Raw genomic sequence first — 26753 nt, 5'->3', positions numbered from 1 at the left:
AGGGAGGCAGCTCTGCCTCAGGGTTCCCTCCTGGCCTGACCAGTGGTGGGTGCCAGGGCACTGTGTGCGACCCTCCAGCTCAGTGCTGGCACCAGGGCAGGACAGGGGAGGACACAGAAGGAAGGGAAAAACCAGAGCAGGAAGTAGCTCGTTTTTCACAGCACTGGGGCTGATGGAGGAGGGAGGTTTCGGGGTTTCGTGGCCAACCTTGGCCCTCCCAGCTCAGCCCTCAATCCCAAAGCGTTGCTTCAGGGCTCTCCACCAGCAGAGCTGGGTACGAGGGACCCTGCGTGGGACGGGGACTGATGCCCTGGGTGCTGTGCTTCTGCATATCCACGTGTCCCCAGCTCCCCACGGCTGTGTGAGGGCAGGATCTGGCCAGGCCCCTGCGGGATCCTTTGTGGATGGAACAATCTGCTTCCGCAGGGCATCGCTCCCCTTCAGCCCAGGGAGCCCCACGGAGGCTGCCAGAGCTCGGTGCGTGTCAGGAGGGGGGACACCAACACCTCACCCTGGTGCCACCACGCCATGGGCTCAGCCACGAGCCTGCCCAGCCACGAGCTCCCACCCCGGCACATGTATCCTGCAACCCCCTGGCCCCCACCCTGTCAGGGGGAAGGACCGCAAGGTGGCATCCCATGGTGCGGGGGTCATCGCTGCCCTGGCTCCTGAGACATGGAACCATCTTCCTGCCTCCCCATCAGCCTGATTGTAAGAGCCTGGTTTCCCCGATGTTCCTTTTTCCTCCCCGATTACTGCCAGATCTGCCCCTACCCCACCATTACCCACAGCCCCATTTGCACATTTGGCCACATTTAGATGAAACACCCCCAGTTTTAGCCCACTGTGTCCCCAGCGCCCCCACTGGGGACAAGACCCAGCTGCCCCCCACCCAGTAGGGACGGCAAAAAGCCACCTCTGGGGTCAGCTGTCTGCCTTGGTCCGGGGGAACTGGGGTCCAGCACCTTGCCCCCAGTGCTAGCACAGAGGCACCCAGCTTCTGGATTATTGGGGTACCCCCTATGGCGGCTGCTGCTGTCCCTCCTTCTCTGGGGGGGGGGTCACCTGCCCCTCCTTTGCCCCCCCCCCCCCCCCAGGACACCTCCATGCTGCTCTGCTGCTGCTTCCATTCCCACAGCAGGTCCCAGCAGACATGCCCATCACCTCGGCATCCTGGCAGGCCCGGAGCTGCTTGTTTGCTCTGGCCCGGGGACAGAGCTGTTTCCCAGCAGCCCCAGGCTCTGTCCTTGCTGGGGTTTCTGCTCTCCACCACGGCATGGCAGGGAGCCGGCCGGAGCCTGGCTGGGAACCAGGAGCCCAAGGAGAGCCAGCATCATCCTGGGAGCACAGAAAGGCCCCTGCCAGGGCACAGGGGACACAGGGGGTTGCCTCGCTTGCATCAGCCGGGTCCCATGCTCAGGAATAAGCGCTCCGGACAGCCTCAAACCGAAAAGTCATTTTATTGGTACCATACATGACTCATAAATGGCACAAACTATGGAGGGGAGGAGGAAAAAAACCCAAAACAAAACGAAAAAGAAACAAAAAGGCATTTCAGTGTGCCCGGGGGGGGGGGGGGTGCAGCGAGGGGCCTGCACCCTCCACAGAGCCTGGCAGCGAGAATCGTACCTTAACTGCAAACCAGAGCCCCCCTCCCCACCACGCCGGGCTCCCACCCTGGAGCCACCCCCCTGCAAAGGGGATGTGGGGCTGAGCCCTCCCCCTCCAGGCTGCCCCCAGAGGGGCCCGGGAGCTGATGCTCTCCGGGCATCTGGGCCTGAGAGCAGCCCAGGGCTGAGCCAAGGGGCTCCCATCTCATGCCCGCCCCCAGGGACAGCAGAAGGAGGGGGGGCACAGCGCATCCCCCCCCCAACTCGGCCACCCCCTGCAGTCCCAGCCACGAGCGGGCAAGACACAGGGTGCAACCACGGCCCCACGGGGCAGCGGGACACGAGCTGTGAGATCTGGGGGGGGGGCTGGTGGCGAGAGCGGGGTGCACCCCCCGACCCCCCCACCCCGCAGGGCTGCTCCGCCGGCCCCGGGTCCCTTACACACACACAGACACACGCGAACCTCTCGCACACGCACCCTTGCACACACACACGCCCCCCCCCCCAGCCACCCCCACCGCAGCGCTCGCTGCAACCCCACCTCGGGCGGGGGCCCAATCCCCGGCTACCCCCTCCGAGGCTGCTGGAGTGAGCTGGTGAGCACAGCCGCCCCCCCCCGGCACCTCCTGTCTTCTCCTTGGAAGAAGCCTTGGAAGGGATTATATTTTTTTTTTCCTTTTTTTTTTTTTCTTTTCTTTTTTTTTTTTTTTAAACCAAAAAAAACCCCAAAAATTATTATTATTTTTCTCATCGTTTCCCCTAACATCGATGGAGGCACCTGCTCTAGTGATAACACATTGAAAGAACAGTATCGTACACACTGTCTACAGCGCGGAAATGTACAAGCACGAGGTACACGAACCCGAGGGGGGGGGAGCGGGGACAACAGCACACAAGATTTACATTGAGGAAGGGGAGCGGGGGGGGCTGCCCCCCCCGGCCCCTGGAGGGATTTAGAAAGGAAGTCTGCAAAGTCTCTCCTTGGTTTGAAGCTCTCCGAACTGGATATAAAACGAGACTCCCAAGAGAAGAAGCCTGTACAAAAGTCAGGACAGGGTGGGAGGGCTCACGGCGGGGAGGGGGAACCGGAGAGCGGGCTGGGGGGGGGGGGGGGGGCTTTTCCCATTATTTTTTTTTTCCTTTTTTTTTTTTTAAACTTACAATTTTAATAATATTATTTTTTTTCTTTTTCTTAAAAAAAGACAAAAGAAGGAGGTACCAGGGGCTGCAAAGGGGCCCCGGGCGGACTCCCCCAGGGCAGGGGGGACACAGGGGCAGGGAGCGACGGCAGAGGTGTGGGTCTTCTGTGACCCCATCCAGCTCCATCAAGCCCCCCCCACCACACACTTCTCGTATCCAGAGTCCCCCCCGGCCCTGCTGCGCTCTTGCCCCTGGGAGCGAGGGGAAGGGGAGGGTGCAGGAAAGCAGGGATCGCGACAGGCCCTTATCCTCAACACCACCCCAGCGCAGCAGGATCCGACCCCAGATGGAGGAAGCTCCGTGGCAGAGCTGGCGGCACAGGGAAGGCTTTCCATCACTGGACACCCTCCACCAGCCCCACGTTGGGCTGGGGATGCGCAACCCCGCTGCAGGCGGCTGCCCAGCAAACCCCGGCCATAGGACCCAGGGGGAAAGAGGAAGAGGAGGGTACCTGGGCTGTGCCAGACCCCAATACACTGCATCAGCACGCTGCTGGCTTCCCGGTCATGCCAGCTGCTGCCAACACCTCCCTCCAAATTCCAGCTGGCAGGGGCTGGGCACATCGGGGGGCAGGGATGAGAAGCTCTCCAGGGAAGAAGCAGGGAGGAAGAGGGAGAAGAGGGAATAACGCAGCTACAGCCCCGGAAACCCACCCCTGCCCTGGGGTCCGGCGGGGAGGCAGGCGTGGGGGGAGCGGGGAGGCGGTGGGGGCAGAGGGCTGGGGGCTGCTCGCCTGGCCGTGCGCCCGCCAATCTGCCCCCAGTACCTCGCCGCTTCCCAGTTACTCTCCGTTGCAAATGTACAGGTAGATCGGTTAGGACTGAGTCCACGGGGCGGCGGGGGGGCCGTTACTGCGACGCCTGCGACGTGGGGTTCTCTGACTTGCTCTCCTGGCTGGAGGGCGGTTTGCTGTTCCAGGGGCTGTTGGCCCCCAGCGCCGGCGAGTTGTTGAAGCTGTCCTCGTCGTCGATGCCGTTGGCAGCGTCGAACTGCGTGTTCTCCAGCCGGGTGATGAGCCGCTCGTCCTCGTCCCCAAACTCCCCCCCCATCAGCGTGGGCTCGCCTACCACCATCACATCCTGAAAGGGGAGACGGTCCCGAAACATAATCGAGGTGGGGGGAGCCCGGGCCGCCACACCCCCCCCAAACACCGCCGTCCCTTTCCCCAGCCATGAGGCCACCTCCTCATCTCCATCGTAGGACCTGAGGCTTGGGCACTGCATGGGGCAGCACATCCTCACCCCCTTGCAGGGGAGCGAAGCAGCTCAGGGAAGGCAGCTGGGACACCTTCTCCTTCTCCCAACCACCCAGAGAGAGCTGGGGGTGCTTGTACAGGCAGTTCCCAGGGGTCTGGCCCTAGACACCCCCAGGGGCTGGGGCAGGGAGCCCTCCCCTCCACCCCAGGGAAGGAAGAGAGAATGGAAACGGGATGCTTACAGGTACCTGACTGGACAGGGCAAAGGTGCTGGCTGGGCTCTTCTTCTTGCTGTTGCTGTTGTTGGTGTTTCCCCCACCGGAGCTCATGGTGCTGCCCCCCGACATCTTCCTTTTCCGGCGCTTGCTTGGCTGCTGCCGTGCTGGCTCCGCTGGTGGAGGAGAGAGGCATGGTCAGTCCCGATGGGAAGGAGTCAGTGCCCTCCAGCCCCCTGTCTGCAGTGACATGCCTCCCAGGGCAGCATCACCACCCTCCTCCCTGCTGTAGCTTCACCGTCCCCCCAGCACAGGGACAGGAGGGGCAGCAGGCTGCCTGGCTCACCGCCCCCAGCCTCACAAGATGAGGCCAGGGATGGGCTCTGGGGCTGGGAAAAGCCTGTGCCAAGGACAGGGCCTGATCAGACAGCCCTGGAGACCCGCAGGCAGCAGGGCAGGCAGCGTGAGACCCACCAGGCGGAGCGACCATCCGCTGCCACTTCTGGAAGAGGCAAGTCTTGAGGCAGTCCCGGGGACTGAGACTGTAGGTCTTGTGCCGTGACATGAGCTCCTGCATTGGTTCTAGGATTACACAGAGCTGCAGGGAGCAGACAGACAAGGGGGTTAGATCATGATGCTCCAGGCCCCAGCAGACCCACTGCCCCACAGCTCTCTGCAGCCCATCCACACGATCCCTCCTGCAGAGCCTGCGCCATTGCCCCCCCGCACCCCAGGGCAGCCAGGCATCGGGCACCTTGGAGCACGAGAGATGGCCTCCCTAGGTCTACCGCAGACCAGGAGGAGGCCTGCATCCCTCCCTTTTCCTGCACACTTACTCGGAGGTAGTTGAGTGTGGAGTTTGAGAGCCCACAGCGGGTGATGTTCTTGGATAACTGGTCCAGCATCTGGGGGTCCTGTGCCTAGGAGTGAGAGATACAGACGGCTCAGCTGCATCCGGGCTGGCGATGGCCCTCCTGTGCCCCGGCCTGTGACGGGGGTTAGGGCTTAGGTCCCCCAGCCTGCGCAGCAGCCCTGTATCACTCATGCCTCAGGGGAGCTCCAGAGTGATACTCACATGCATGGCAAGGATGCTGCGAGGGATGAGCTCTCGATGCTGGCGGATGCTGAAATGCCATGTCTTTATCCTCATCATGTCATCGAACATGAACTCTAGGTAGAGCCGCCCCTCCACACACACCTGGGCAGAGAGCAGGGTCAGGCACAGGCTGCTCCCACTTCCCCAAGCCCACATCCCCTGGGAACCCACTCTGCACACTGGGGACCCCTCCTGGTGGCTTCTCCCCGCCTGCCACGAGACCTGGCACAAGCCAAACCCAGAAGCCCACACAGAACTGTGGCCACCACGAGGGCACCCTGGACCGAGCCATGAGGGGCAGGAGAATCCATGGGCACAGCCAGTACCTGGGTGAACATGGGCTTGCCATGCTGCGTGACCATGGTGCACTGGTCACAGTCCAGCGAGACGAAGTTGTTGTGGAAGGACTCCTTGGGGTGCTTGAGCACGTAGTAGAGCTCTGTGGCCCCCCCTTCAAAGATGCTGCGGAAGTAACGGGGAATCAGAGTCCGGCCAATCGCTGGAGTGGGAGAAGGAGGAAACTATGGTCAGTAAATCTGGATCACGCAGATGTGCCCTGGGGCTGTGTGTGTAAAGCATCCCCCACGCCTGCTGGCTGAAGGCAGCTGAGCTCTAACACCCTGCTCACATCCCCCTGTGCAGCACAACTACTGTGCCTCCTGCCAGAGGGGCAATAATGCCCTGGGGAAGGAGGACTCAGTCTGGTACTCACTGTATCTCTTTGGTCCATCCTCCAAGCAGAAAGTGATTGTTAACATGGCGTCATCCTCAAAGAACTCCGTGGTAAAGGCATCCCACCACAGATTGTCACATTCCTGGGGATGGCAGATAGATGCTAGGTTATGGGGAGGAGAGGCAGACAGACCAACAGAGACCTTTTGGATGCCTAGCACAGCAGCCACATGCTCAGCCCCCGGAAGGCCGCATATCCTGGCTGATGGATATGGGGATGATGAGCCCTGTCCCACAGCCAAGTGAGGGACAAGGCACTTGGGGACCTGCACAGCAGGACAGGACCCCACTGCCAAGGGGATTTCTGCTAGAGCCCAGGCAGCTTGGGAGGGCAGGCAGGGCACAGGACCCCATCCCCAAAACACACCCGGGAGCATCCTCCCGCCCTGGCCACCCCTCACCGCCCAGCTCCTCACCTCTGTCCAGTTCTGCAGCCGCTTGTTGAGCTCAAATATCCTGTAGTCAGTCTGGTTCCCGTACGGCGTGTGCCTCCTGCCCAGAGAGCAGAGCAGTCGGGGGGGAGGCAGCCACAGGGTGGGGAAGGGTCCTGCGCACACGGCGGAGGGACACACAGCCCCCCCAGGGCCGGGCAGAGCCAGGGCATCCCCTCCCAAACCCCAGCCAGCAGAGCGCTGGCCCTATAAGGCATCCCCACCATGGGCACAAGCTCCCCTGCCAGCGGGGTCCCTGCCAGCCCTCTGTGCTTACCCGATTCCAGGCTCCAGGTACGTCGGTGGGTACATAGGAGTAGGCCTGTGGGGGGAAAGAGATGCAGGCAGGTCAGTGCTGGGGGGAACTCCCTCCTTGCCCCCCACAGCTCCCCCTTCCCTGCCTATAGCAGCAGGTGTTGGCTTCACTGGAGGCGAGACCCCACACATGGTGCAGGCTGTGGTCTGGCTGCTGGCATCAGACAGCCCCTGGGGTGACCTGCACCCCTGAAACCGGGCTCTGGCTGGTGTTCCTCCGCTCCTGGTATGAGGCCTGTGGCTCTCAAGGGCCATGCCCAGCTCCTCTGCAGCTGGGGCTGGTGCCAGGCAGGACAGGGGTTGGAGAAGGGGCTGTTTTGGCAGGAGCTGAGAACGCTCCTGTCCTGACTCATGCCAGGGGCTTGGCCTGACGAGGGGCTTGCTTGGTCCCACGGAGCTCAGGGACCGGGGGGCTCTCTTCATCCCAAATATCATCATTTCTCCCCCCATTCCCACCTGTGCCTGCTCCAATCCCCTCTCCCCTTGTGTTACCTCAGCTCCTGCGCTGCACTCTGTATGCTACCCGACAGAGACACCCTAGGGTGCAGGCTGCAGACCCCTCCCCAGGCCCCGGCTCACCCCACATCTCGATCCAGCATGGTGCCCGGGTGGAAAGGGGGAAAGGCGTTGCCGTTCGGGGGCTCCTTTGGCGAGTACAGCTTGAACGACTTAGAGGAACAGCCTGGAGAGAAAGAAGGGACATGGGTCAACTGGGGGCACCCTGTGAGGAGACACCCTGCTGTGAGGAGGAGGAAGGATGCAGGACCAGCCAAGCCTCCATCAGTACAGCCCCATCCCGCTTCTGCTTCCCCCCGATGCCAGCCCAGCCCCTTCACCCCACACACAGGTCCAGGTCTTGCCCATGCAGGATTGGACCCACAGGATCAGGACTGAGCTCTCAGGATCAGCAGCCAGAGGGGTCCAGCACCATCCCAGGGATCTTCCACTGGTGCCCAGAGTTCGCCAGTTCTTAGCTGGCCCGGCTTTGGGGATGGTGCCTGAGGAAGGCAGCCCCTGACAAGGTAGGGGGAATGAAGACACTGGCTGGGCCCTATCCTTCTATCCTCCCCCAGCCCCCCTCCCATGCTGCTCCTAATCCCACCGACCCGACCCTGGAATCACACGGGATCTTTTTGCTGACCTTTCTATCGTCATGGTGACGGGTGAATAATCGCCCGGAGGGACGCACGGCTGGTCCCCAGGCAGCCACCATCTGCCGCTTGCTCGGGCAGGCGGCGGCCGCCCGGCTCTGGGAGGACGTAGAGATCCCACCACACACCAGCCCTGAGCAAACCACCCCAAACCCCGGTTGTGCCCCCCAGCACTGGGGCAAAGAACAAGGAACCCATGGAGGACCACGTGGTGCGATGGGGCACACAACACGTGCAAGTCAGCACCCATCTCTGAAAGAAACCTGGGACCCCCCCGGCCTGCCAAAGGGAGACAAGGATCCCACGGGATGCACCTGCCTGGGCAGCCCCATCCAGGCTCCCGAGGGGCTCCCATGCTCAGCAGCCCCCTCCTGCTGCCGGGGCAGGTTTTGGGGAGCGGCGGCTGCATCTCCCCTCCCTGCAGGAGCCCCGGCACACCCCGCGGCTGGCAGGACCCAGCACGCTGCGGCGGGCGCTGCCGCGGCACGCAGCTCCCCCCCGGCACAGCCGGGCAGACGGGCTGACCTGGATGGGGCGCAGCGGCGGGCGGCGCGCCAGGCGGCTCCGGCTCCACCGGCTCAGCCAGCACCGCCGCGCACGGGCACGTCTGCCCATGCCACGCCGCAGGCGCAGAGCACAAAGCAGGCCGCGCCAGGCTGCTGGATGGGGACACGGAGGGATCCCCATCGGCTGCCCTTGCGCCCGCAGCCCTGGCCTGGGCAATTCCCAACACCCACAAGCTGCCAGTGCTGCAGAAAGCGAGCCCACTGGTGGAGAGAAGCGTCCAGGAGGCACCGCTGCCCAACCGCGCATCACCGCACAGCCAAGTTGCAGGGAAGAGCACAAGGACAAGACTGGAGCAACCACCTGGCTGCCATGGATGAAGAAGAGGAGCAAAGACTATCAGGGTTAAGGAAAGCAGTGCCAACAGCTCCAGGACCCAAGATGTCCAGCTTGGTGCAGCCTGTTAACTAACACAGGAGCCCAAATGACCAGGGCGTCACCATCAACACTGCTGAGCCACTTGTGACCCCAAGCCTGCAGTCACAGCAATCACGGACAAGCAAGAGACAGTCAAAAATAGAGGGAGTCACCTCCTCAGCATTCAATCCAACTTGCAACAGAGGAAATATTCATTTCATTCCTTGATCCTTGTCTTCCTGGGGCCCTGGTGCCTTCCCGCTGTGTTTCTCTGCAGCAGCCAAACCCAGCCTCTCCCCACCAGGACACACCGGTCCCTGGGGGCTCACTGCTCCTGCTCCTCGCTCCTGCCCGCCCGCAGCGGGGAAAAGTGGGGCACGGCACCATTTCTCATTTAGCTGCTAACAACGCCAGCCCCTTGCTCTTACCCAGCGCTCTCACAGATAAACATTTCTTTAACAGGGAGCTCGGTGCTGGTGTAAGGGAATTTGTGCTTTCTGCTTTACCCCTGTCACCTTGTGCCCAATGGAAATGACAGCTCAGCTGGGACTGCACGAGAAGCACAGCACTGCCACCTCCTCTGTGCTGCTGCTGAAGAACACGATGTCAAAGTGTGCTTGATTCACAGGAAACTTCCCAAAAGCGCGTGTCTTCTGTTGGAAATGAACCGATTCCATAGGCAGAGAGAGCAGTGGCTGGAGAAGGAGCTGCGCTGCCCGTTTGCTGGTCACCATGTCTTCTGAGGGGGGAGAAAAAACTCGGACCCAGCAGGTCTCGTTCTTCAATGCTTTGTTTTTATTCACCAGTGAGAGATGGAAGGAAAAAGCCCTCAGTTTCTTGCTGTCCTCAGTCCGTCTTGCTCCTTGGGGTGCAGGAAGGTCTCATGAGGCGGTGAGACACGGGGCACACATCACTTTCCATCTGTTCTGCTTCTCGTGCTCTTCCCTAGCCCCCTGCTCCTGGAGGTGGGACAGTAGGTGAGCCAGCCTGCTGCTCCAGCCCAAGCATCCATTTCCATCCTGGACCTTCCCAAGCAGGTTAATATGGACACAACCTGCTTTTGGGGCTTCACTGAGTGACCTATCTCAGGATCTAGAGGAGTGGAGAGGAGCCTGTTATGTGACCTCAGCATCCTGACCAAGCATTATTTTTAACACAGCATAAAATATGCTACAGGATTCAGTGGTTTTAAGTGAGGCTAACAATAGCCTTAGGATTGATACAGGCTGCCCGGATCCTACGCTCACTGTACACACACTACACACGTTACATGAAAGTAACACAGTTAATATATAGCAGCAGCAGCATCACCACCAACTTTTACCCACACAGGGGTCACGCTGCCTGGTCTGGGAGATCCTTCCACCACCTCCTCTCCCCTTCAGGCTCCCCAGCTCCCTGCAAGCCCCATCCCACCAGGTGCCATGATCCAGACCCAACAATGCGGCCCTTTCCCAGCCAAGCCCAGCGCTTGGCCCCAGCTGATGTCCCCCATGCCCCTGCTGCCTCCTGCTTCAAGCACAGAAGACCCAGGCAGGACCCAGGCAGGCTCAGGGCAAGCAGGGATGCCACTTGGCATCCGGGTGCGCGATGCCCCTGTAGCCCCCAAGCTGATGGGAGCAGCTTCCTTTGCCTATCCCCAGGCGCTCACCCAGCTCCACAAAAACACGTGCATGGTCGGCAAGGCAAAAAATGAGGCTGATGCTGCAGCTGGTGAGCTACCAGCCCAGACAGGCCCGAGCAGACAGCACAGTGCCCGTGGCTCCTCCTCAGCAGGGAGACGGGAGAAGGGAACCCCACAGAGGGATGCCCCAGCTAAGCATCCTCTGAGGCCAGGTCCTCGGCTGGGGGCAGGATGGAGCTGGTCAGCCCTGCACAGGGCTGCCAGGAGAACCGGGGCAAGGAAGCAGCTCTGCATAGGTGCATGCATGGGAAGGGAAGGCAGCGCTCTGCCTATGACTCATGTACAGCCCGGCACTGCCCAGCCCTCTACCTGCCTTCCCCTCCACTTCCCTGCAGGAAGCTCTCCCGGTGCACCGCCCAGTGGGTTCGCTGGAGCAGGAACAGGTAAAACCCTAACCAAGCCCCCAGAGCTGGTTCGGAGTCAAGAGCACCGCGGGCACCCTGCAGAGCCACCACAGCCAGAAGAGACCAGGCACTGCGAGCGGAGCTGCCTGCCCAGGCAGGGGACATGCAGGGCCTTCCCTGGTGCCTGGCAGGGAGAACAGAGGGCAATGCAGGCAGGACTGCACTCCACTCACTCTGCCTCACCAGCAAGGAGCTGCTGAGGACCAAAGCATAGGAATGAGTGCCTGCATCACACCCCTATACCTGTGGCTGCCAGCAGGAATCGGTGCTCCCCATCCCAGAGAGGCGCAATCCCTGGCTGGGCACCAAGCACACTGTGCTAGCAGCAACACTCAGCAATGAGGCAGGGGCTCCAGAGGCTAAAAAAGCCCTAAATACGATACAGATAAATGAAGAAGCGGGGCTTGAAAGAGGCCGCAGGGTTGCGGCTCAGCCGGGAGCATCCTGCTCCTCCCAGCAGCCCAAAGGACGTGAAGAAGAGAGGCCAGCCTTCGCTAGAGGCTGTGGATGCTTCCCGGCATGCACCGTGCCTGCTTCCTGGCTGCCTAACGAGGCTTTAAAGTGTAAATAGCGGCATTGTTTTGCAGGGCTGCCTCGCCGGGGTGTGGAAGCCCTGATAGCTGCAAGAAATCCATCTTCCCAGCCCAGCCCCGCTGGTAGGGCTGCCGCCGGTGCAGGGCAGTTCATGTGGCTTTGCCCAGGGATGGTGCCTGTTGTCCAGGAAACTGGCAGGGCTATGGGGCAAACATAGAGAAGCATCCAGAGCAATGGGGCAGGCAGAAGCACATGGAGCAGTCCGTGGTCTGCCCCACAAAGCTGCCTTCATCTCTTCTTTCTCCTCTGCTTTCAGGAAGGGTTGGAGTGAGGCTAGTCGCAAAGCCCAATGTCGTTGTTAGGCTGGAACCCAGGCAGCACACACCGAGGCATGGCACAAGCCATCATCAGTGACAATCTCACCTTGCAGCAACCCCATTTGCTTTGAAAACGCAGAACCGACCCAGCAGAAGCTCCCAGGACACCAGGATTTCCAGGGAACAAGAGACACTGCTCCTGGAAGAGACCATGGGATGATGCCATGGACCCAGTTGCATTTAGAGACCGAACCGAGCCAGCACACCACTCATTCCTGACCTGCATGGAGGCAAAACCTGCAGCACCACCCACCCTGCTGCACGCAGGGAGTACCCTCTCACTCTTCTCAAGCCACGCATCTGAGCCAGCCACAGAGCTGATCCTGACCACAGGCAGCCTCCCTGCCTGCACCACGTGGCCATGCACGGTGTCCCCTGTGTGCGGGGCAGCAGGGGGGGATGCGTGTCCCAGCTCCAGGTCGCACCACGGAACTGCACACCACGGTGAACATCAGTGATGAACACTACACTATCAGAAAGCACCAGATGAGGAGAGTGTGGTCTGGGATATGGATTTCTGGGTCAAGGCTCAGAGCAGCCCCACAGCCTCAGGTGTGCCAGAGCCCAGGGTCTCCGGGAAAGGCCTCCTATGGAGCTGGGTACTCAGTGGGGTCCCCTGGGGACCCCCACTGCCCTGCGGTAATCCCAGGGATGGCAGGAGTCTCCCCTTTCCTGTTTCGGCCCTCCGATGATTCAGACACGTGGATGGGGTTTTCTCCAGGAGGGAAAACGGGAGAAGAGCACGCCCTGCCAATGGCAAAACAGCCTGAAAATTGAATCACGTCCAAGGCTGCAAGCCCCAGATGCAATCCCACAGATAACCCAGTTTCAGCTCCACTACTATCAACTTACCACGAGGCAGTCATTTCCTGCGACTCTCGGGGAAATATCCCACTGTCCCTAATTACCTCTTTCGGCTCGCCGCCTCAAAGACGGTCCACAATCAAACAGTGCCGGTTTCAGCCTCAGGAATGCACCTTTCACAGTCTGGCCACCTTCCCTCTCACTCAGACCCCTGCACCTTGGGCCCCTGCCACCCTGCAGGGCTCCTGCAGTGATCAGTCTCCATCCCTCCCACAGCACACACTGGGGCGACATCAGCAACAAACAATATGGTGTGGGAACCACGGGGATGGAAAAAAACCAACCCTTTTTAGCATCCCATAAAAAACTCCTGGCAAACTGGGATTTTCATCTTCAAAGTTTCTTTAGGCTCTGCAGCAGGAAGGGAAATCTCACAGGCACGGCCAACCGCTGCGATGGCCCTGCAGAGCCTGCAACCAGCATCTCTGCTCCTGCTCCCGGCTCCTCGCCTGCCATGCACATCATGGAGCAAAACCACACGGCGCTGCGGGACTGCTGCTTGGGGCAGGATCTGCCCGGGAGGGCCGGAGCCGAGGCAGGGCAGCAAGAGGCTGAGCTCTGTCCTCCTGTCGGCAAAGGGGGATCCCCGGGTAGATCCTGGGCCCCAAGCACCGCTGCCTCGGAAGGCCGGAGGCTGTCAGCCCCCACGTGGCGCACGGAGATTCACGATCCCGGGATGCAGTGCTCCACCTCGCTCCTCGCCACTGCCGACGGCGCCGAGTGCTGCACGCTGGGACGCGTAGTCTCTGGAGACGGCAGCGGGGCCGCCGACAGCCGCCTCGCTCCATGTTGCGTCCTAGGTGGAGCCCCGCAGCCCTGGCAGGCAGCCAGCGGCCCGCTCCGAGGGGGAAAAACGCTGGATAACTCCTGCTGCGAAATGGGATGCGGTGGGAGCTGGCGCCTCGCAGCTGCCCGCACCAGGGCGGCGTGTGCCCGGGGGCAAACCTCGACGCTGGGGTGCAGCGCTTGCCCCAAGGTCCGGACCGCTCGTGGATGGGAGAGACGGTGTGAGCACGGTGGGAACCTGCTCGCTGCAGCTTGCAAAGTGCGTCCATCGCTTCTTCAGGCTGTCAGGGCAAGCCTCTGCCCCCCCTGCTCAGCCTGAACTTCTCTCTCTATAGGACTTGAGTCAAGAGGCGATACGGCAGCGGCTGAGCGAGACACGGGGCAGGCTCTGGCAGCACTGGGGACAGAGCAAACACTTGTGGTTGCTGGACTCACCGTGCCACTGTGCTGGCAGCACATGCTGCCACTGGCACTGGGGCTTTGGATGACCAGTGAGGGATGGAGCCAAAAGCCCAGGGAGCGAAGGGACAATCACACCTGTCTGGTGCTCCCAAGGCATGAGCAGCCCAACCTGCGCTCCCGGCCCCAGCAGCGCGGTACAAACCATCTCCACCATGGCAGCACATCCCCAGGGAAACCCTCTCTGCTGGGCATCCCCTGTTGTAACACCAGTCTGCCCAAAACAGCAACCAGTGGGTCAGCAAACCCCAGCGCAGCAACCACTGCAACCCATGAACACACACGGCGCAAACAAGGGCGGAAGCACCCCATGCCCGGGTCGCTCAGAGCACGGGAGGTTCCTAAGGGAGAGGGCCAGAAGAGCTGCAGCGTTCTGCCACCACGCAGGACCTGTGCTTGCTAGGCTGACCCCAAGCTCAGGCGGTGCAGAGCGGCAGGTACGCGGCAGGCTGGCACGCTGGGAGAGACCACTCTGGGACAAGCGCTGCTGCCACCCCGCCAGGCAGGGGACAGCCTGCCCATATCCCACTCCCTCTGCTCCCCCAACACAAGGGGCTGTCACTGCTCTTCAGACAGAAGTGGAAAGAGGCTCTAAGTCCCCAGCCTGGGGCACCTTTGCTCCTAGCAAACTCCTGTGGGTTTTCACTGGCCTGTTCCTATTTTACATGGGGTGTGACCTGCTGCAGGCAAGGGGAAAAGTCCCCACCAGACACCAGGCAAAAACCTGCACCACCAAACCCTCCAACGCCAGCCTTCCCCCCTGGCATCACAGCTTCCCTCTTATTCAAGCAGCACAACCTGCATGTGGCTCTGCTCGGCGCTTCCCTCCCCAGTCATTAAGGCACTCTTGGATCACAGACCTGGGATTTCTACAAAATCAGGAGAGCAAAGACCACGTCTGGCTCTCCTTCAGTGAAAACCACAGTTCTCTCACAACGAGAACACTCCAAAACCTGATGCTTTAAAGAAGGAATAAGGACACCGAAATTTACCCATACTTAAAACGGAAGCCACAAGAGCCGATGCCTGGCGGACACTGGAGGAGTCACTGCTAAGGTGCTAAGACAAGGTGCTATCAATAGCATGGGGAAGAGACTGGGAAGACCTCAGGGAGAGGTGCCTGCTCCCACCCTGCTGGGCACCCACGAGCTGGCTTAGCCCCTCCTGGTGAAAAGGAAGCAGCAGGGGGGTTGTGATATGGGGGGGGTGTGCACTGCGCTGGGCACCATGGCTCCTGAGCCTACTGCTCGCACCTCGCCCAGGGGCTGGCTACCACCTCTTGTTCGGGCTCCTGCTGCAGCACCAGTCTTGGCAGGAGCTGCTCCGCAGGCTCCTGTCGCGGCGCCTGGCCCCTGCCAGCCCAGGCTGCAGCGAGGGGACCAGAGCTGCCTGAGCTGAGGAAGCCCAGGCGGCACTGCCGAAGTGCCCTTATTGCCCACCCCAGGCAGGTGGGCTGGATGGGACCCACGGAGGTCAGAGCCAGGCCAGCCACCAGAGATCAGGACAGCCCATCACAGCATGCTGTGCTGGGGGGGTTCAGGGGAACACCCCCCACATAAGACAGCCCTGTGCACCCCCGGCACACTGATCCCCAAACTGGAGCTGCAGCACTGAGTCTCCCCAGCCCCGAGGATACTGCACCCACCCCCAGCCCAGGCCCTGCTCCATCTGCCCTGGGCCCAGCCAGTGCTTTGTCTGCCAGGGAGGATGAGCCCCTCTGCCCACAGCCCCGGAGCCTGGACCCCCGCAGAGGGCAGCTCCTGCGAGAAGTTGTGTGGCCACCCCGTGTTTGCACCCTCAGGACCTCCGATTCCCCTCGAGGCACCCGTGAGAGGCTGGCAGGACCCTCCAAGATGCAAGCAAGGATGAAGTTGCAGCGGGCAGTGAGGGGAGGCCAGCGCGCAGCCCCTGGAACTGGGCACTGGCACTGACAGCACCCACGGGGGAGCCGGGAGGGTGCGGGCAGCTGTCAGGGGGCTCGGGCAGGGGATGGAGCCCGGGGAAGAACAAAGAGAGCTGCGGGCTGGGATGGAGCAGGGCACGGAGGGGCATGGGAGCTGCCGGCAGCACCCCGCGGGGCCGGGGATGCCTCTGTGAAAGCCGAGAGCTGGGGGATGGAGCGAGGAGACAGGCGGGGAGGGGGGAACAAGCAGGGGAGCTGGTGGGGAGGGGATGAGCGGGGAAGGGTCAGGGATGCACAGGGGAGCTGGGGGAGAGGAGAGGGACGGGGGAGCTGTGTAGGGATGGGGAGAGCAGCGGGGAGGCAGCGAGGAGCTGCGGACAGGGATGGAGCCGGAGCGGGGGCGAAGGGGCGGGCCCCGGGCAGGCAGCGGCGCGGGCGGGCAGGGGGCTCCGGGGCCGCACCGGGGCCGTGCGGGGAGCGGCGGCGCGGTGCGGCCGCGCACAACTTCGCAGGCGCGGGGGCGGCGCGGGCGGGACCCCGGCCCTCCCCTCCCTCCCGTCCGCACCGAGCGGGGCCGCCACCGGAGGGGGGGGGGGGGGTCGGGACCGGGAAACTTCCGCGGGGGGGGGGGGGGGGGCGGGGTGACTCACGGCGCGGCGGCGGGCGGGGGTCCGGTGCGGCGCGGGCGGCGGGCGGGCGGGCGCTGGGCCGCCGCGGGGGCGGGGCGGGCGGGGCGCGGGGCGGGGCGGGGGCGCTTCCTTTGTCTGCGCCGCGGCCGGGACCACAATGGCTGCGGCGGCGGAGACCGAGCCCGCTCCCCCCGCAGCGCTCCGCGGCCCCGCGGACCGGAGGGGGGAGCCCCGGAGAGCGGCACCCCCGGGATGGGGGATGCAGGAGCCGGGTCCCGCCGGGGAAGGTTTCCTTCCCCCGGCAAAGTTTGGATAAAAAGACACCTTCTCCCGAGTTTGGTTTGGGTTTGCTTTGAAGTTTCCCTGGGTCTGCTGTGGGTTTTTTCCCTGTGAAACTTGTCTCCCTTTTCTCCCAGTTTCTGTCGAGGAAAAATAAAATACAAGCGTTTCATCGGGGAGGGGGTATTCAGTGTAAAACGTGATGGTCTGCAACTGCCAACAGACCCAAAGGGCTTCCTTCCCTGACAAAACTCCAACCTCTTCCAACCAGGACTGTTAACAAAAAATGGAAATGTACGATTTTTTCTTTTTTTTTTTTTTAATACTCCATTATGCCATTTCCATTGAAAACCATCCCATTTTCCCCATTCCCCCCTTGTCCCACACCTGCCTCTCCCAAGCTTGCACCTCCTGCTCTTGCACATCAGCCTGGCACAGACCTCCACTCGCAACGCAGCAGCAGGGGCGAGGGACAGCGCCCCAGAGTCCAGCCTGGCCCACACCAGAGCCTCAACAGCCCCAGCTCTGGGTGGGAGCACCAGGCTCAGCACACGAGGCTGTCACAGGCACACAGACACACACGGGTGCATCCCTCCCCGCACACACTGACAGGCCGCATGCACTCGCACATCTCCCAAACGCCTCTTGGCACACCCCAGCCGCGTGTGCACCCCCCCCCCCGGGCACAGGCACCTTCCCACACCCCATCCCCTCCCCGAACAGCAGCTGTGGGATAACACAGGCACAACCGGTCGGGTCCCACCAAGCACACTTGTCCCCCTGACAGTGCAGAAAACCTCAGTCGGGAGGTTTTTGGGGTGTTCTGTGTCTGTGCAACCCCAAGGCCCTGCACCCGAGGACTGGGGGCAGCCTCCTGATCCCCAACCGGGTGTGCTGCTGGCTGGGACCAGCTCTGCAGCAGCATCCCCCTGTTCCTGTCCCTCACACTGAGTGAGGCTCCATTCCCATGCTGGTCCCCATCACATCAGCATGCCTGATTTCCACTTGCAGGCTGACTTGCAGTGAGCAGCGCTTCGCAGGAGCACGTGGATAAACAGAGCAGAGCTCTTTGTAAAACCCTGGTAAACGGAGAGAAAAACTTCCTGTAAACCCAAAAGCCTCGGGGATACCCTGCTCCACGAAAGGTACGTGTAGCTGGAGGTACCCACATTGCCGGCGCTGCAGGATCAGGACATGGGGAATGCTGTGAATGCCCTGACATGCTGCCCATCACCCTGCCAGCCTGTTATCTGCATGTCAGCAGGTGAGATGCAGCAGGCTGCTACCCGCCATCCACCGTCAGGCCAATAAACCACGCTGACTGTAACACCAGTGACAGCTACGGCATGGCGCAGCCCTCCTGGTCAAGACAGGCTATTAAACACAGCCCGCCCATATCCCATTCCCACTCCAGGGCTCAAGGATGCACGAGGCACAGCCATCCACCAGTGCCCAACGCCACGCCATTACTGCAAAACACTCCAAAAAGGGGTGGTTTGCCCCTGTACCAGCACCAATGCCATGGTCAAGGGGACCAGTGAGAAGCCCCCACTGGTTCCAGCCTGGCACATCCACAGCAAACATGCCCCAAGCCATTTATCCCGGGGCTCAGCAGCCCTCTGGGACTGCTCACGTGTCCCTGCTCGGCTCTGACGACAGCGCTGGACTGGTCCACGTGGCTGCAGCAGCCCCAGCTGTTTATGGTTATAGCCGAGTTAATAATTAAATAGATGCTGGATGGAGAGCAGAAGGGCTGGGATGCAGCTGGGAAGCGTGTGTGGCAGCAACGGTGGCGGGGGGAGCCCCTTCCTCGCGATGTGCTTGCGGGGGGAGCAGGAGGTGATTCCAGCTTCCTGGGTTTTTTGTGATGGGGCACTACATCCCCTGGATCCCAGCCCACACTCTCCCCCTCACGAGGGCCTCACGCCTGCCTGGGTTCCCCAAAGCCCAGCCCTGTTTCAACACCCAGCGCAGGTCTCAGCCAGGGAACTGGCAGCAACTTGGGAGCAGGAGCGAGCAGAGGGATGCACCCTGGCCACGCGGATGAGAAGAGCCCGGTGGGCACCACGGCAGTCAGGGAAGCCCAGGTCTCTGTGATCCCCGCGGCTGGGGCTCGTTGTGCCCACAGAGCAGTGTGAGGGATCCCATGCGAGCAGGGCGGCAGAGGCAGGGCACGCTCACACTGACACCCGGCAGGAGCAGTGCAGGGATGTCGACACATGCTTACATAAAAAATCACAACAATAAAAGCCTGCTGGCTCTGCAAACAGCACAGCCCGCACAGGGGCACACACTGGCCTGGCACTGCAGACCTCCTGCAACTGTCCGAATAGCAGCAAGAGTGGGGCACCGTCACACGCACACAGATGCAGCCGGCAGTGATGCACACACCCCAGGGCCCCCTTTCAGGAGTACAACAGCCACACGCCCCCATCCCAATCCTACCACCTTTCAAAGAGAAATATGCTTTGCCTCCCTGTTTCTCAAAGAGGGGCTTCTCCCCCCCCTTAAGCTAGGTATGCAAAGATCAAGGGGGGCCTGGGCCAGGAGGGGCCCCTTTTTTTTTGGCTGGAGAAGGCATGGCTCCATCTTTCCTAGCTCCATCTTTCCCAGGAGACAGGCCTGGGGGAGGCTGGAAACTCAACGGTGAGTCATGCTGGGCAGGCAGCAGATCCTGGGGGCTCCTGGGATTAACCCTTCAAAACCAGAACCGCTTCCAGACACCCAGAGGCCCATGGAAAGCCCAGGGGCTGGCAAGAAAAGACGGCTGCCAGGCCGAGGTGCGAAGTTATGGGGTCTCATCTTGAGCATCGCACAGGGGATGGAGATAAGTACACAAGCACTGGACAAGCAGCAACCAAGTGACCATCCCCTCCAAATGGAGGGGGTGGAGAAAGATTACAGAGGGTGCAGGACCCCAAAGCACATAGGGTTCATATGGAGTGTCCACCCTCACATCACCCCTTGCTCTGGCACGATGGGCTGGCCACATGCTCTGAGGGGAAGGCACAGTCCATAAACAAGCTTTGGCAGGTCCTGCTAGCAAGGGCTTTCCGCACAGCACCAGGGAAATGCCCTTCAGCGTTCCCGTGCCGTCCCTGAGACACTGAAACGTTTGTCCTGCAAGAGCTTGCCCTGCATGGCCACTGCATGGCCACCCGCAGCAGCGAGCCCTGGCCCCTTTGGCAGCAGCCCAGGGCCAGCCTGCCAGAGCTGCAGGGTTTTAAGGCTCCTCCAGAGGCTCCAGGTGGATTCGCTCATGTTACAGGAATGGTTCATTTTACAGCCCCTTTCCTGGCCTGGGATCCCACGGTGGGGAGGGGGTGACATGGAGCATGGCTGTGCAGCCCCAGCATCCTGCATCTGCTTGCTGTCCCCAGAGAAGACCTGCAGCCCCTCCAAGGCACAGGCACTGCTGCTCAAAGGGAAGCTAAGGCACAGTTCTTGACATGCAGCCCCGCAGAGCACCCCAGTCCCTGGTCTGCTGCTCCCCCTCCATCCCCTCCACAGAGACCTGCACAGCTGGGAGCTCCCCCCCCAGACTCCCAGGGATAAGCACAGAGCTGGTATCCCCCACACATCACCATGCCCTCCTGTGTTGGAATCCCTCCAGGAGTAGGCAGGGGACATCACCCAGAGGCAAGGCCACATGCAGGTGACTCAATGCAGGTAAGTCTCCATCAACAGAGCCCACCCCCCCTGCACTCCTCACGCAGTGCTGCCGAGCGCTCCGGAGCAGCTCTCCGAATATAGCAGCATCAAATAGCTCTATCAATAATGCATCGCTTCTGCTTCCTCTCGCGGCCGTGTTTTCGTTGCTAACATGCGTGTCCTTCCTGTTAGCGGCCGCCTCCTCCCCACCAGCTAGGCCAGGCAGGGACACGGCTGCCTAGGGAACAACAATGGTCCAACTTCCACCAGGAGTGGACATGCAGCCCCATCCACCCAGCTCAGGGGCAGCCCAGGGTTAGGGGGGGACCAAAGCATACCCTGGCAGCAGGCACAGAGCCTCGGCACGCTGCGGCGGCCCAGAGGATTTGGCAAGGGCCACTGAGCTGGGAGGCGCACGACAGCATCTCCCTGGCCTCAGTGGTGAAATGCCCCTCCTCAAGGATTCCTGGCAGCCTGGTATGCCCCGTGCCGAGGCAGCACCCCACTCCCGACCCCAGTCACTGCTGCCCCTCGTCGGGCTCCTCCAGCAGCTCTGTGCTGCCATCCCCGGCAGGCAGAGAGCCCTGGCTGCCTTGCTGCTGCCTGCCCCTGCCCGCGGCTGCCCCAGGCTCACCCCGGGCCGGTCGGTGCAGGCAGGTCGGGGTGCCCGGGCCTGCCCCGTGCCCGGCAGAGCTGTGTGCATGCCATGCGGTGTGCTGCCATCTCCTTCCACAGCCACGGAGGCAGCGCAAGAGCTTGCTCCCAGCGCCATGGGGAGGGAGGGTGGGCAGGGGTAGCCCCGACCCTCGAGGGGAGCCCCCTGAGCGGCCCTGGCTGGAGGAGCATGCACGGGGGGGAGCAGAGGGTGGCACAAACGGCTGCTGCAGAGCAGGAGGGTGCAGAGCTGCCCCTGCCGCGGGGGGCTGACACCCCACAGCCCTTGCCCACTGTGTCCCCAGCGTGGCCGGTGCCCCAGCCCGGCTCCACAAGCCTGGCTGCGCCCCCAGCACCAGCCCCTCGGTGTGCAGAAGAGGGGATGGGGCTGACGCTCCCGCGGAAAGCAGGGCTCTGTCCCTGTCCCCCCGGCTCATGCCTGTGACCCCCACACTGTGGGGCCATCCTGGGGCAAGGCACTGCCACCCTGGTGCAGAGGGGACCTCTGGGACATGCCTGTGGAGCCTGCAAAGCCAGGGTCAGAGTGAGACTCTGCAAAGGGGGAGGGAGCTACACCCCACAGGGCCCCCCCAGGAAAGGAGCTAAAGAGGGGTGTGGACAGGGCGTTATCAGCCGCCGCACGGGCAGGGTGGGATCAGGGACGGGCAGGGGTTGATGCCTGCAACAGGAGAGATTATGCCCTGGGTCTAACGTCTGCCCCCATCAGCGACCTGCCTGAGAGGGAAGGGCAGCAGAAGCTGGGGGGGGGGGCTGGTGTGACAGCTCCATGGGAACCCCTCCTGACACCCAGCAGCACCCCTGTGCAAGGCAGACATCCCACGTTGCAGCGAACCTCCCAAAACCCTGCCAGCATCACCCCTGCTGTGGCCACCCCATCCCTGCCTAGCAGAACCCCCAGGACAGAGGCCAGGGGTCCTGGGTGGGTGGCTGCCATTATCCCTGCTCCAGGAGGGCCCCAGCAGGACCCTGGCAGCCCTGCCAGCTCCCCAGCACCCTACCCCTGGCACCAGCAGGAAACCACAGCCTCAGCCTGCAGGCAGGCCGATAACGGTCACCAGCCCCATCCCGCCCGCACCCACCGCCGCCCAGGGACGGGGCACCCAGCCCGGCTGCCCCAGGGCACAAGGTAAAGAGCTGCACCCACACGGTGCACATGGCAGCCCCACAGGACCCGCGTCATCCTGCACGGAGCTGGGGGCTCTCACAGGCTGTGCCAGCCATGCACAGGATGCACGTCCTGCCCCTGCACAGGGCACATCCTGCCCCAGGATGCACCAGCAGCCGTGGAGCATGGGCACACGTGCTGCCAGCGCGCTCCTGGCACGGCACACAGCCCCGCACCTTGCGTGTGCAAGCAACACGGATGTGGCTGGGGAATCCCACAGCACAGGGCAGGAGGAGAAGGTGGCAGGAGTGAGCGGAACACACGGGGGATGGGCAGGAGGTACCTGCCCTGACTGGGGGCGTGCAGCCCCTGCATTGCTGGTTACAAGCACTGCTTGCCCCGGGGGTGTCACCCTGCTGTCCCACGTGCACCCACTGCTCAAGGGAGCAGCTTTCACAGCAGCGCTGTGTTGAGCAGACAGCACCATTTCTGGAGTAAAATCAGAGCCTGGCACCGGCACCTGGTGCTGAGCCCACCACTAACCCATCCACATTTCCCTCGGCAAAGCGGAGCCGGCAGCAGGGTGAGCTCACACTGACCCCAGGGAGTGCTGCCATGTGCTCAGCCTCAAGCCAGTGCCCGAAACCCTGAGGAACACTTTGTCAAGCACCAGGTAGCCACAACCCCATCCTGACTTTGCCAGGTACAGGCAAGCAACGTGACACACGTGGCATCTCCTGGGCAGCCACTTTCCTGCACAGAGGGGAGCGGGGTGGGTGGCACGGTCTACCCAAGCATCACCAGCAACATGAAGAAAGCCTGGGCAAAAGCACATGGACATGCAGGATGAGGCCTTGGGACCCGCTCACAGCACACCCATGTGCACCCCAAGGTGCCAGGCAGCCCCAGGGGCTCTTTCAGAGCCAGAGCCCACAGGCACTGGGGCTGCCTGACCCCCCTGCCACAGTGCTGAGCCCGCCGTCCCTCTCCCAGTGCATCTGTCACAGGAGGCATGTGGCACAGCTCGGCCTCGTGACGGCGGGGGATGCACAGCGCCAGCCCCGCACAAGGGAGGGAAAATGGCAAAGGGCTGTCCCCTGGCCGGGCACATCCATCCTGGGACCTGAAACGCGTGGGTCGGGAAGTCCTCCCTCCTGCCCGCGGGCTGCGCAGGCAGGCTCCCCGTGAGGCGGCCCAGGGAAGGTGCTGACCTCTGGAACATCGCTTCCCTGCCATGAAGCCAAAGCAGGAGGCAGCCCTGCGGGGGGAGCAGGGCTCCACTCCCCTCCTCCCCCGCTCTGCACCGACCCCGACCCTACAGGGGGACAAATAATGATCATAATAAAAAGGATTACAAAAGACAGCGTGGTGCACGCTGGGAGAGCAGCGCCCCGGGGGCCAGGACCCCGCCGGGGTCTGGATGCCAAGGCCTGCCCACTGCAAAGGGCTGAACGCAGCAGCCAGCCCTGCTCCTGGCACCCCAGGCACCCCAGTACCACTGCTGTGCCTCCTCCACGCAGCCTGGCACGCTCTCCTTGCTCACAGCTCCATCTCCGGGGTGGGGGCCGAAGCCCCCCAGTCTCCATTGACCCCAACAGCTCCCCTTCACCCTCAGGCACAAGAACCACAGCAGGCTCGCGGCAAAGCAGCACCTCCCTGCCCCAAAGCTCTTGCAGAACGGGGTGAGGGATGCGAGAGGAGCTGCAGCGGGGCAGGATGCACCCCTGGCACGGCAGGGACCGTGCCACCCGCCTGCGAGGGCACAGTTTCTAAGGGGGCACGGCCGAGACCCAGCTCCCAGGCAGGAAACTCCTCCAAGTTAATGCAGCCCCAGAGCAGGCCGGGCAGCGGCTCATTAAATGCTGCTGGCTGGCGGGAGGCCAGCGGCAGAGCTTGTTTTCTCCGTATTCCGATAAACAGTCCGGGGAGGGGAAGGGGGAGGGGGGCGCGGGCTCTGGATGTGCCACCCAGCCCCGGCGGGCGGCGGGGGGAGCGGCGGGGGCACTCCCGAGGGCACGCACATCACACGCACCCGCGCGTCCTCCAGCGCCGGGGGACACGGATGCGACGACAGCACCACACGAAGCCATCCGCAGGGATGCTCCCAGCTGCGGGGTCACCCCTCGGCCCCCTCCCCGTCACTGCGTGGAGGGAGGACCCCCCTCTTTGCGCCCACCAACATGGCGATGACATTCCCGGTGGCACGGGGCCAGCTCCCGCGGGGATGCGATGGGCCCTGCCGTTGGACGCAGCCACTCTGCCTTCGCCTCTGCCCAGGGGGGACGCCGAGGCTGGGGGTGCGGGGAGGGGGGTCCCGGCCCCGGGGTGCGGGGTGCCCGCCGTGCGGGTGCTGTGGCTGCTCGGCCTGGCTCGCAGGGAGGTTCACGTGACTTTCTGCTTGAGGAAGCAGCGCTCTGGCAGCTTCCAGTGGGAGATGGAGGAGGAGGATGGGGGAAGGGGCCGCCTGCCTTCATGGAAACACGGCGGAGAGGCGCAGGCAGCGCAGGGGAGGGGGGGCCGCCGCGCAGGGGCACCCCCTTGCCCACGCCGGGGATGTGGCTGCAAACCCCTCGGTGGAGGCAGCGCTGGGGGATGCGCAGGGACCACGGGCTGTCACTGCATCCCGCTGCCCCCCAGCATGGGGGTCCCAGCCTGGCAGGAGGCTCTCAGGATCACCAGGCACTGGAACACTGTCAAAGGAGCTGGGATGAGAGGCGTCCCTGCTGTTCCCCCGTAGGGACCCCAAGTGCTGGCTGCCCAGGAAGAGCAGAACCCCTTCCCTGGGGCCTTCCACTGGGAGCTGGTGCTGGAGAAGGCTCCAGCAGCCCTGCAGGACCCCTGCCCTGACTTGCCCCCAGCACAGCAACATCCTGCACACAGCAGCAGGCGATGCAGCCGGCACAGCGGCCTCAAACCTGCCCCAGGCCTCAGGCACCAGGGTGAGCATCCCTACGGCGGTACCCTTGACCGGTGCTGAGACCTCACCAACTCGTCACACCCCCAGGGTACCCCAGTAGCCCTGCCAGCCCATGGGGGCCAGGGAGACTCCCCAGCACAGCCATGAGGGGGGCACCCACACCTACCAGCAGCATGCCCAAGCCCCTCCAAGGACCCTGTGCCTCACACCCACATGGGGAGAGGGGCACCCCACAGAGCTATTGCCCTGGCCATGGGGGTCTAAGGTTACACGGTTACCCCACACATTGCCAACTGCATACGTGCCCAGTGTCCCCGCAGCACCCTGCCTGCAGGGTCCCGGCCCTGGGGTTACTGGGTGCTGGGCACCCATGGTGTGGGGGCACCAGCACACATGCTGTTGGGTCCCAGCCCCGTGAGCAGAGCTCAGCATCCACACTAAGGGGACTCCAGGACCCATGTGCTGGAGTCTCAGCCCTGCAGCCAGACCCCAGCACCCTGCGGATTTCAGCCCTTAGCGCCGGACCGGAGCAGCCATACCATGGGCACCACATCCCTGTGGCTGCACGCAGTGGCTACACCACAGTGCCGGGACCCCAGCCCCCACACCCCGCTGACCCCTGATCTACAGCCGGACCCCAGCCCCGAACCACAGCACCCGCGCCGAGTTGTTTCCTGCCCCACAGCCAGCTCCCAGCAGCTATGCCTCGGGGACCCAGCCCCACAGCCAAACACCAGCATTAACGCAGCGGGGACCCCAGCCCCATAGCCAGACTCCAGTCCCCGTTCTTCGGGAGCCCAGCCCCGCAGCCAAATCCCAGCGCCACGGTGCCCCAAGCCCCACCGCCAGACCCCAACGCCACCGGGGCTCCCGCCCCGTAACGGGCCCCCGGCAGCCCCCGCGGCGCGGCACTCACCAGGGCATGCACAGCCCACTGACATCTTCACATGCCTGGCCCGGCCGGGGGTCGCTGCGCGCTGCCCGGGCCGCGGGGGTCTCGCATGAGCGGCGCGCCGCGGGTTCCGGCGGGCAGCCCCGCGCGGCCGCGGGCACGGCCAGGGGCGGGCGCGCCGCGGACCGGCGGCAGCGGGGGCGGGCGGGGCGGGGGCCGCGGCGGACGGAGCGGGAGCGGGGGCGGCTGCGCCGGCGGCGGGCGGGCGGGCGCGCCTCTGCGCATGCGCGAGACGTACCGTTCTTCCCCCTCCCTACACACACCCTCCCTTTCGCCCGGCGGGCGCGGGCGCGCTGCGTGCGTGCGCGCTCCCCACAGCGGCCCGGTGCCGCGCACGCGCGAGCGCGCACCTCGCTCCCCCCCCCCCCCCCCCCCCCCCCTTCCCGTTTTCTCTCTCTCCCCGCGTCACCCTGAGGACGCGCGGGCGCCGCCATGTCAGGCACCGGCGGCCGCCCTCAAAGCCCGGTCCTCGTCCTTCCGCCCCGCCAGGCGCTGTGGCACTGCAGGGGAAGGGGGAGGCACAGAGGCCCCTCAGCACGGAGGAGGCGCCCGCACCTTGGCGCTTCCCCCCGGTGTGCGGCCGCCGCAGGAGGAAGGGCACCGCAGCGGGGAGCGCAGCCCCCGAGCCCCGCGGCTCGGGGTGAGGGCGCCGCGGGCTGGGTAACCGG

The 26753-nt window shown here is 63.3% G+C and overlaps 1 protein-coding gene across 2 annotated transcripts; it reads right to left on the bottom strand.

The window, feature by feature from the left end:
• Window positions 1-1443: 1443 nt before the first annotated feature.
• LDB1 (LIM domain binding 1) lies at window positions 1444-26187 on the bottom strand. 2 transcript variants are annotated; one of them, XM_065672080.1, is made up of 11 exons: window positions 26050-26187; window positions 7374-7476; window positions 6757-6801; window positions 6465-6540; window positions 6029-6131; window positions 5643-5815; window positions 5296-5418; window positions 5057-5140; window positions 4695-4818; window positions 4248-4396; window positions 1444-3889 (listed from the first exon to the last, which is right to left on the bottom strand). In XM_065672080.1, the coding sequence occupies exons 1-11, from the start codon at window positions 26072-26074 to the stop codon at window positions 3659-3661; spliced, it is 1236 nt and encodes a 411-aa protein (XP_065528152.1). In that variant the 5' UTR covers window positions 26075-26187; the 3' UTR covers window positions 1444-3658. The 2 variants fall into 2 exon arrangements, with proteins under 2 accessions (XP_065528152.1, XP_065528153.1); XM_065672081.1 differs by having other exon boundaries at window positions 4254-4396.
• Between the last annotated feature and the right edge of the window lie 566 nt (window positions 26188-26753).

The sequence above is a fragment of the Lathamus discolor genome, chromosome 3, assembly GCF_037157495.1.
Source record: "Lathamus discolor isolate bLatDis1 chromosome 3, bLatDis1.hap1, whole genome shotgun sequence".
In the NCBI taxonomy this organism is placed as follows: Eukaryota; Metazoa; Chordata; class Aves; order Psittaciformes; family Psittacidae; genus Lathamus; species Lathamus discolor.
This window is presented reverse-complemented; position numbering and strand designations above follow the sequence as displayed.